Raw genomic sequence first — 11,049 nt, forward strand, 5'->3', positions numbered from 1 at the left:
ATCAAATCCATGAAGACTACATGTTCTCCAGAGAAGTAATGAAGCTCTAGAACATCTTCCTGCTGGAGATCAAGACCTATTTCCCAGCAGAGACGTGATGTAAACCTTGACCCAAAAATAACCAGTTCTCTTGTGTATCAACTGTTAAGTGACAACTTCTTTGGGGCTAGAAAGTCTCCCTTGCTCTCTAGCCAGCATACTGAATGACCTATGCTGCTACCTAACTTACTGTTGAGCAATTTCCCTGATTCTTCACCTCTAAAACCAACCCCCACAAACAAGACCAGACATAAAAATAGGATGCATTTCTCATAAAGCCTGTTCTACTCATCCACAGAACACACACAGAAACATATTTTCAGCAGAAAAGATTGAATCTAGGCAATTGAATTCAATACCATAAACACTGCTTTCCAGAAGACCCCACCTCCTCAAAGACTACACAAAGGCTCTTGGAGGAATAGCCTTTTAAGCTAATAGCTACAGCTGACTATTATAAGCCCCACCTGTTCCTTTCCACAGAGTAAGTATCTGCTAACTTTCCCAGCTGCTTGGTGCTCCAAAAAAAAAAAAAAGGGGAAAAAAAAAAAAAAAGGCTATGAGAATTTGGGGTAAGCCAAATTAGATACCGCTTTTCTAAGTAGGAACTCTTTCAACCAGTCTATGAACCTCCCACAGCAGCATTTTGTAGTTAAGACTGGAGGTTATTGGTAACCCTCATGGCAGGGAACAGGATTCAGAACTGCACCCACTTTTTGGCTTATCCTTAGAGCCATCTTTCTAATGACAGCCTCAGTGTTTAAAGTCTGAAATGTGGAGGCGGTCAATAAGTAATTTGAATGCTTAGGAAAAAAGCTCTTGGCTCTTTTTTTCTGAAGGGATGGAGTGGAATTATTCTAGAATTTGTTTTCCCTGTGCTGCATCCATTTAAATACCTTCTACTAGTGATTTTTTTTCCTTTCTTGTTTTATTTTATTCTTGTTACAAAAATGAGATGTCAGAAAATCTGACACGTTGCTGTACCATATGCTTAGTGTCTATTTCCAGCAGCAGGTGAGAATTTCATGATTCAATTCCCACCTGTGCCAAGGCCATTTTACACCAATCTGCTCTGTAGGAAAACATAGAATAAAAGCAATAAAATCTGTGGAAGACATGTATATACGGGTTGTTGTGCACAGTTTCAGCATTGCCCATATGAAAAGGGAGTACATATATCCATTTCCATCCCTGCACAGCAAGTATTAAAACAGGAAAGCATTGCCTAAAGCCAGCATCACCAAGCCAAAATGTTCTACAAGCTTGGTCAGACTCTGGAAAATAACTTGTCTACTTCCTTCTGCAGCTCCATTTTCTTTTACTCTTTTAGAGTTCATGCTTAGAAACTTCCATTAAAAAAAAAAAAAAAAGTATTTTCCTGTAATCACCAGGTAACAGGATATGGTGGTTTAAGGCATAGCACCTGATATTGGAAAACTCAAGTCAGAAATGCCAGACTTGATGAATCTACAAATCTGTCCTTCCTGGAACAAATTTGGGTCTTGAAATCTTAGCATCATTCACCAGAGTCCTATTCCCCAATTTATTCATCAACGACTCCTTGCCTTGAAGCAGCGTAATGATGTTTTCTCTCTGATGTCTAATTGCCAACTGGAGGGCCGTACAGCCAGTGGTATCTTCCACATCAAGCAGAGCACCAGCCTTAATCAAGGTCTTTATAATGGCCATGTTACCCTTGAGGACAGCAAGGTGCAAGGGTGTCCAGCCCACTTTGTTCTTAGCATTGACATCTGCCTTGCACTCCAAAAGATTGATGACAGTCAAAAAGGAGCCCCGCTGGACTGCAAAATGGAGGGGGGCCCACTCTGACTTCTCAGCTATGTTGGGATCTGCCCCACATCTCAATAGCTCACAGACTACCGGCTCATTGCTGTAACGAGTAGCCAAGTGAAGTGGTGTCCAGTCCATGCTTCCTTTGGCATTCAGTTTGGCATGGCTGTCTTTTAGCAGGTGGATTATTTCAATGTGTCCTTTGAAAGAAGCCAGGTGCAGGGGAGTCCAACCTTTGTCTGTCCTCAGCTCCACATTCGCTCCATATTTGATGAGTTTCTCACAGATGAGATACTTCCCCCTCACCACAGCCAGGTGCAGGGCACTGTAATGATTTTGATCCAGGCTGTTGACAGAGGTCCCGTTCTTCAGCAAATAATGGACTACCCTGAACTTCCCCCTCTCCACAGCAACATGAAGTGGGGTTCTGTGGTTCTTCTGCTTTTTCTCCAGGTCCGCTCCTTGACTGGCAAGCAGTTTCACCAAGCTGACGTGTCCGAAGCAAGCTGCCACATGGAGGGCAGTTTTCCCATCGACCTCCTGGGTGTTGGAGTCAGCCTGGCGAGATAGCAGTACTCGGGCCACATTCTCAAAGTTGTTCTGTGATGCCAAGTGCAGAGGGGTCCACCCATCATGCTCTTGAGCATTTACCTGTGCCTGGTGGTCCAGCAAGAGACGTACAATTCTGTCATCCCCATTCTGAGCAGCGAAGTGAAGAGGTGTCCAGCCATCATCATCAGGCATATTGATGTCCGCATCATGCTCTATCAGAACTGAGCAGATCTCTGGCGACCTTTTCTGAACAGCCATAATGAGTGGAGTGTAGCCACAGACTACCTGGCTGTTGACATTGGCTTTACAGCTCAGGAGAAACTTCACTTTTTCCACATTTCCCTGGATCACCATGATGTGAAGCAATGTGAGGCCATTTTCATGGACTCTACAGATTTCCTCAGACAGGATGTCCTCTGGACTTTCAACCTCACTGTAAGAAGGTGGGATACGAACCTCCTGATTATCAGTTTCTAAAAGCAGGGGAAACAAAATAGAAGAAAGAGACTAAGACCAAGTGAAATAGCTTGGTGTGCACAAGATGGGAGGGAGAGCATGTGAATCTTCATAGTATGACATGAAATAAAAGGCATTTTAGAGATAGGGAATATGAAATGAGGCAAGACTGCTGCATGCAGTCTCTTAGAAAGCAGTGAGACATTTGGTCTCTCCCTCACGAAGATTATCTGTGCTATTTTCTTTAACTTAAAAAGAAAAGTCAACCACATGGAAAACTTTCTTGAGCCACATCATTATCACTGGAGAGCAAGGAAATAGGCTATTCTTTGTAGGTTTCTCCTTTATTTTTCAATTATAAAGAAAGTCCCCAACTTACCACCACTTCTGGTGTCTCGGGGGAAGGTGAACTCTTCTTTGTCACTCTCATTTTCAGGAAGGGGAAAAGAAAAAGCCATAAGACAAGGTTGCTTATTTGCATTCTATAATATTTGCACAGAGTTCTTTGCTACTGCGTTAGAACTTTGTATTATCATTCGAGTGGTTTTTATCCAATCCTGTTATTGCATCCAAAACTCAGCAGAGCAAATCATGACACTAACAGGAATGAGGGAGCCTGAAAATGATCTCTGGATATCAATGAGGTTTTCCTCCTCTTACTCATTTGCTCCCAAACATACATATATTCTACTTCCTTATTGCAGCGTGTGCCCATGGCAGCATCCCAGCTAGTCATTTTCTTTGTTGTATAGGGAACCCAAACACCCCCACCTCCTCAATCGTCTATACTCAGGCATCTTGTTTCTTGCTGACTGTACAACTAGGCAAAACTGCAAAACAGCAATAGTTCTCAGCTGCTACTTCTCCCTGTATGAAGCTGACTTCTAGACACAATTACACTCCAGTAGCTGGGCTAAAATTGTGACTATTCTGAAACCTGATTTTTTTCTTAGTTAGAGAAACACAGGGATTTAAAACTTTTTTTTCTTCTATGAGAGTTGTTTAAACTGGAATGTCCTCAGTTCCACGGAGCTGGAGAATGGTCATCTGAGCACATATGCCAGTGCCATGAGCAGAACCCCCATGATACTATGTCTGCTTGAGCTTCTTCTAATGACTGAGGCCTACATGACAAACCCACTTCATCTGAGCAGGCAGAAAGAAGGGTCTTCCTCTCAGACTGTCTATCATTTAGCACACTGGCCAGCTTGCTAAATTTATTTGCAAGTTTCTTGTCCCCATAAATGAATTACAGATGTGCAACCTATGCAAACACACTGGGCAAAGGTTGCTGAGGTGCCCTTGTCCGATGATAAACAGTGATGAGAGAGGAAACACATTTTCAAGAACCGGTAAGAATAGGGAAAGGACTCAGTGGAATTTCCTGAGTGGTACTGGGAAGCTTTCCTCACCTGCTGGTTCCCAGAGATGGCAGGCTTGTGGGACATCTTCCTAACAAGGCGCTCATTCTCTGGATCTACTACAAGGCTTTGTATCAGTGACAGCAGCATGTCTGTTTCTACAGGGATATCTACCAGAGCAAAAAGACTGTTAGCTGTGCAGACTACCCAGATGTTCAGTCCCCAGTCAGTACCCAAGGTTATGGAAGTCTTCCACGTATCCTCCACATGGGGAGGAAGGAAAGCGGGAGAAAGAGGATGTGCTGACAGCAAACGGGTACCAAGCACTTCCAGGAAAACAGGCGATTTAACTGGCAAAGAGTTATACACAAGCTTGTCCCGCACTTGTTAATCCATGCAGCTGACCCTTGGCTGATCCATATCACAATCAGCTACTACACCTGTAAAGCTTGGCCTTTGCTTAGGGTCTTGGTCCCAACACCTCTTCATCAAGTCAACCATCTGCTGGCATTCCCCTGGCCAGTCATTGCTGATAGGTTCTAGGCAGGGCCTCTTTCCTGCTGCCACCTTGACTATAATGGCCATCATGTTGGCTCCTGAAAAAGAGCAATATGCACTGGGCTTTTTCTCTGTGAAGATGGCTGTAATAAACATTTAATAAGTGCAGATCATGTAAGAAGCATTCATATTTACCTGCATAAGGTTTCTTCTGCATAAGTACCTCCCAAATGACAATTCCAAAGCTGCAGGCAATGAGAGATCATGAGCAATCGCTCCCATATGTACACAAACATCAAATTCACTTATTGCTTTCATCTTCTTGAGAAATGGAAAAATTATAAAAGAAGTTCTTCAGGATGGAAGGATTTCATCCCCCACACCAAAAGGACAAGATCTTATGAATCACCACATACATCTCTGATGCCTCAGTAAAAGGGTTGGTGTAGTGAATGAGTGACTTAGAGCATTTCCTGTGAAAGTCAGGCTCTCAGTGTCTTTTTTTCCACTTTATTCACATTGGGTTTTAGAGCCCTTGACTACTGCAAGTTCAAGGGGCCATGCAAACCCTCCTTTGCGTCTTGTCTTGGGTTACTGTGTAGTGTAGTGGCTAAGGAGCTGATGAATTTCCAGAACGTATATACATAGCTTGTGTAAGTGGGCTGCAAAGCACTTTGGCCCAAAGGAAAAAAGTAAAGTTGAAATCTTTTTTCCACCTGTTACTGACCAAAATGAGCTGAATACCGAAGTAGACAAGCAATATTACAGTTGTTTTAAAATCAAAATAAATCTAAGCAGAGGCTGTTATGAAAGAACAGACACCGTTCTGTGCTCTAATCTTACTCTTTTTCTGTAATAACTTCCAGCAACCTAACAGGGTACAATGGAACCTAAGGCAATACAGTCTGCAGCTCACATGGGACCGGTGCTACACAGAGGTGCATCCGTGATTATTCACAGATAATCCCACTCCCCCTCACTCTCCACCACTGAGGCTGGAGTACCACATGTCACTCCCAGTGTGTTCCCCACCGAGGACATTATGCAAGGCAGAAAGCCAGAATATAAACAAAACGAGGCAATGTGCCAGTCTCTCTTGCTCTGTGTAAGAGCTAGGTGGCAATCCTGTGTGACCCCTGAACAGAAAGGCAGCCCTTACCTGTACACATCATATTTGATTCCTGGGGGCTTGCTGTTCTGGAGGAACATTTCTGGGGGGATGTAGCTCAAAGTGCCTCTCAAAGCAGAGCTTTCAATATATTGCATTCGGCTAGACCGCTCCATCCATTTTGATAGCCCAAAGTCTGAGATCTGGAAGCAGAAAAAATGAGTCTCCCCCGTAATGCTCACAATCTCACCCCTCCTTATATTAGCTAGGAGATACCTCCATCCTTCATGATCAGGGATATGAGGAGGTGCGTAGCAGCTGAAATTTGATAAAACCCTGGTAAAATTGTAGTCAGTGCTTTTCACTGAGTCCAGCAGATCAGCACTTCCTCCTAAGTTGGAGCCTTAAGTTCCCAGTTCTGGCACAGATTGCCTGTATGATCTTGAGAATACCATGTAATTTGTTTACCAGCTGCTTCTTATAAGTCCCACCGATCAATCTTTCATTGAGTGTTCCTGAGGAACCTAACTTATTAGGATTCTGGACTCATTTGGCAAAAATAACCTTTCTCTTATTTGAGAAATAACCTGTCCCTACAAACACAGCATTAAGGTCATACCTTGACATGCATATTCCCATCTAGGAGAATGTTCCCTGGTTTTAGATCTAAGTGCAGCAAAGGAGGTGTCATGCTATGCAGGAAATTCATAGCCAAGCCCATTTCATGGATAACCCGGAATTTGAGCTGCCATGACATTTTGTGAGTGGGAAGAATTTTCTCCAAGGACCCTCTCGCCATATATTCCATCACTATCCCCAAAGGGCTGTTGCAGACCCCATAGATAGTGACAATGTGCTGGAATTTTATTTTCTCCATCTTGGTTGCCTCTTCCATTAGACAGTTCATACTGGTCCTGGAAAAATAAAAAATAAAATAAAAAAAACAGTAGAACCAAGAAATGGTATCAGTCAATTCACAGGCTGAGATACTGTATAGTAGCTTAGTGATATCCAGCCTTTCCAAGCAGCCCTGCCTACCCCAAAAAGATTCATTCCAGTTTTCCCCTTGAATTGGAGATAATGCAACCACATCATGATCTTTTGCAGACTAAAACTGAACATACAAGGTGTTATGACTTTTCAAAGTGACCTGAGGATTGCTTGGGCAAATTCAACCACTAGGCTCCTAAAGTGATCAAAACTTCCATCTTAGTCCAGCTCTTAGAAGACCTTCAGTGATCAGAGAAATCCTTGTCCATGTGCTTGTTTTCACATTGTGGTGAAATTCCCAAGTGATGCTTCCCTGAAAGCATGATATCAGAAGCAGGCACAGCATGGTGAACCATGCCTTTTTCATACAGCACATGTTCCCTGGGTAACCTCAATGACAGCCTGCACACTGCTTGCAGGCAGCCAGGGTCCAATGACACACTAACATGCTAAGCCTGAGGCTTGCACGGCCAGAGGGCATGCCTTGGTCATACGTATACCTATGCCTCTGCCTGCAGCTTTCTGTCTGTAAGCATGAATTCTGACCGTGAATCTGGTCCCAAAGGGAGTCTAGACATGTCTGTCCATTGTTGCCAGTTTTGGCAGACCTGTTTCACTAAATCTTTACATTTCCCAACCTGCTGAGCAAGTTGGGGTGCGAGAACATGCTGACAGCAGCCAAGCAGTAAAGTGCCAAAATTGCATTTAAAAAGCACACCCTGGGAATGAATCTGAGCTTGCAACAACATTATGCCAGGACACTAATAGCTCTAAATGTAGTTCAGCTAAGCAAATCCTTCTGCCAAACTTCTTCTAGCAAGCTCCCCACAGTAAAACGTACCTCTGTATTGAGGAATCTCAGGTATTGTCTTTCCCACTGTGGAAGAAAGGCTTAACATGGGAAGACAGTTGGAACCTGCAGCATAGAGGGTTGCAGATTGGTTCTTCCCCCTCCCAGGAAAATGATGGGTGTGGATAAAGAAGTGATTTCTGTGATTTCTGGTTCCCTTCCTGGGACAGAATCACTGGGCACAGTCCCTGTCTGCCTCCCTCCCAGGCACCCCAGGGGCTGGCAAGAGCTGACCTTCACAGAAGGTTAGGCTAGATCCTGTGGCGGACCAGCATTGTGGGGAGTAACAGAGGGAGTGAGGTTAGCCCAGGAGGAGGCATTTGCACCATTAGCACAGATATGTGAGAAGGTACAGCAAGAAGGTGGACGTTGCACAAGCAGAGGGAGCCCCAAGAAATGAGGCTTGTAAGGGAGAAAAGCAAGAGCCCCAAAGCAATTCCCATATAAGACTCTGAGTGTTTCAGCCCTCTGCGAAATACTGTGACTGCATCTGTGGCTGTATTTTCTTTTCTGTGGGTTCCCTGTAATTTTTTTTTTCCTCTCCTCAGCCTCAACAGACCTGCTAACTATGAGCCTTTGCAGCTGACAGAAGTTGAAGCAAGAGCCATCTTCCAGCCACTCTCTTTCCTTCTCTCAGGTGATATATAGATTCAGTAGCATTCACTGAGCACCTGCCCTCCTTGCTTTCATGTGCCCCCAGGGATGTCTTCCATCATCCCACAAAATCCATCTTCTGTTTTGTCGTGACAAGCAAAACCATCCAAGGTTAATAAACTTGCTGTCAATTTGCCCCATCATTTTGAATGAACAGTGCGAGGCAGTTGGTTATGCATCAAGAACGCGAGCAGATGGAAGTCACCACACCACCGTCTTCATTCATAGCTACTGATGAGACACATTGTTTTTACAAGCCCACAGACAGGAGTGCTAAAGACTTTTAAAAGCTTCTCTGAAACCTTTGCCTCCTTTGCCTCCCTTACCAGGCAACTGTGCTGCTGTGTTTTTTTCAAACCACTGAGAGTGGCCTGGAAGCTTTCAGTTTTGCATTTGGGGCTTGTACTTAGTACTGACAGGTAGACCAGAACAATTTTATAACACACATGAGAAGGCTCGTGACAGATTCATATGCCACGCACTCAAAGATGTTCTCTGTGGATATGTGTGCATTAGACAAACTGCACACTGAAGGTCTGCCTCTCACAAATGTGGAAAACTTCTAAAGCAAGTAGAAATAGCCATTGAACAATAGCCCCCAGATGCACAGGACTCCAGGACCAATGCTGGCCCTTCTTACAACCCCCATGGAAAGGAAGGATTTTTGGCACAGCCATAGTGCAGGACAGCATGGTCTTGCCCTGTAATCCAGAACTCACAGGGGTTACTGAAAAGTATAATGTAAGTCAGAGCAGCCTCAAGGCTGTTTGGACATATGGAAGGGGTAGGAAAGCCTTTTATAACACTACATTGGAGTGCAAAGTTGTTTTAATGACAAAATAGCATAACTTCAGTCCCTAGGAGACCAGTACAGTAACTATTAAAGGCACATGTACTGTTAGATATTTTTCCCAGACTCAGATTTTCAGACGTAGTTTTTCAAATCCTGGTGATTGCAGAAATAGGGTGGGGTTTGGTTTTTTTTTTTGGGGGGGGGGGGGGAGGGGGGGGCGGAATCAATGAACATTTCTGTTCACATTCAACCATTCTTCTGGAGCATACACTAGGAGTTACGATAATCCATGAAAGCCACATGATTAAATTTACTAGAACTGATATACGCAGAAGTAAAACTGATTAACTTGACTCTTTTTGTTTTCCCAAAAGAGAATGAAATGCAAACATAACATCTGAAGAGCATAAGCAGTGCAAACCAAAGAGGACAGTCACTGCTCAAATTGAACCATCTCAACTGTTGTCGGTACACGAGTAGAAAAATCATACAAGCATGTGATTTTTAACCAGGCAGGATCCTTCCACCTTGAACGGAACAAAATTTCAGAATAAATAACTTCATTGACTCAGTTGTTTTTTCATCAGGACTGCCTATATTGTATGTGGTATTGGCAGTGGTTGCAATTACCTGGCTTTGTTCTATCTCCAGACCCAAGGCACTCAGCAGAAGAGTCTCTGCAGGTGAGAGACAGAGCAAAAAGTAAACTGAAGGTGCAGGTGCACCGTCAAGAGAAAAGAGCATGTCTGGAGGGTAAGGCAAGTGAGGGAGCAGAGAGCTTTGTGAGCCCAGCAAAAACAGCTGGAAATTCTCTGTCCCTCAGCTTTAAGCCTGGTGATTTTAATGACTAATTTAGTTTAATAGATACCCATTAGTCCCAATGTCCAGTGGAAGCTGCAAATAAATAATCAGGCTGGTTTTATCCACATGCCCGTGTTTAGTGTAAGATGCCTACTTCAGCCTCCAGATTTCAACGCTATTTGTTCTGAATAAGTGTTCCTTTCCCATTTGCACGTGCACATACACACATAAGAAAGAGAGAGGCAGAACTCCAGATCACTAGTGTTTTTCCCACTCCCTTTGGGTACCAAAAACTTGACTTGGCAGGGAGAGGAAGCTATGTGAACATTTCCTTCAGAGTTTTAGCACCAAATTACCCTGGATGGCTCTAATTGACAGTTTGAACTGCTAAGCTAGAAGAGACCGCACAGTTACCTCTCCATGCTGGAATCCTGCAGCAGGTACGGAGAGCATTTCACTGCATAAACTGTTCTCCACTTCTTGTGCTTGACTTGATACACATGCCCAAAGCCTCCGCTGGCCACTTTAATCCAGTCTTCTTCAAAATCCTCCTTATTAAAGACAGTTAAGCTGCCCAGTTCCCGGTCTGTCTCCGAAGTCATGACAGAAAAGGCAGCCTGGCTGTCTGCCTCCTGCTCAGGCAGTATCAGAGAAGAATAAAGGAACTCTTCCTACTTCTGACTTGCATAGGGAGGTAGGGAGTTACCCGAGATGAACCATGTTACTTACTGCCAAGAGGTGGATCCTAAGTGTCACTTTCATTTGGTATGCAGAGGAGCTGCATTACTTAATTCCAAGCACTCATGCCAGGCTACTGCGCGGAGCTTGGCCCCGCTGGGTGTATGTCTACATTTCCATAAGGCTGCCGTTCTCTCTCATATCGAGCACTAGGTGGACAAATGCTGAAAGAATACAAGATGAAAAACAGTGCAGTGCAACAATCCTTTAGCAATTGCACTGTGCTGAAGATGGGATTCCTCACCTGAGGCATCCGTATAGGCTGGGTGAAAGTGAGGCAGACTGATACTTAAAGGGAAGGATGGCCTTATACAGAGAGAAATCCACAAGGGTGCAGCATTGCGAACATGAGCTGGATGAAGAAGAAAACACTCCAGAAAGTGGAAAACACTCCAGAAAGATAAAGAACAGAGAAGAC

General features: G+C 44.0%; 1 protein-coding gene across 1 annotated transcript; it reads right to left on the reverse strand.

The window, feature by feature from the left end:
- Positions 1-1,506: 1,506 nt before the first annotated feature.
- On the reverse strand, positions 1,507-10,495 carry ANKK1 (ankyrin repeat and kinase domain containing 1). Its single transcript, XM_075521305.1, has 8 exons — positions 10,308-10,495; positions 6,425-6,719; positions 5,857-6,008; positions 4,893-4,942; positions 4,640-4,795; positions 4,251-4,369; positions 3,218-3,263; positions 1,507-2,855 (listed from the first exon to the last, which is right to left on the reverse strand). Exons 1-8 carry the CDS (start codon positions 10,493-10,495, stop codon positions 1,507-1,509), a joined length of 2,355 nt encoding a protein of 784 aa, XP_075377420.1.
- Positions 10,496-11,049: the final 554 nt, after the last annotated feature.

The sequence above is a fragment of the Mycteria americana genome, chromosome 19, assembly GCF_035582795.1.
Source record: "Mycteria americana isolate JAX WOST 10 ecotype Jacksonville Zoo and Gardens chromosome 19, USCA_MyAme_1.0, whole genome shotgun sequence".
Taxonomy (NCBI): Eukaryota; Metazoa; Chordata; class Aves; order Ciconiiformes; family Ciconiidae; genus Mycteria; species Mycteria americana.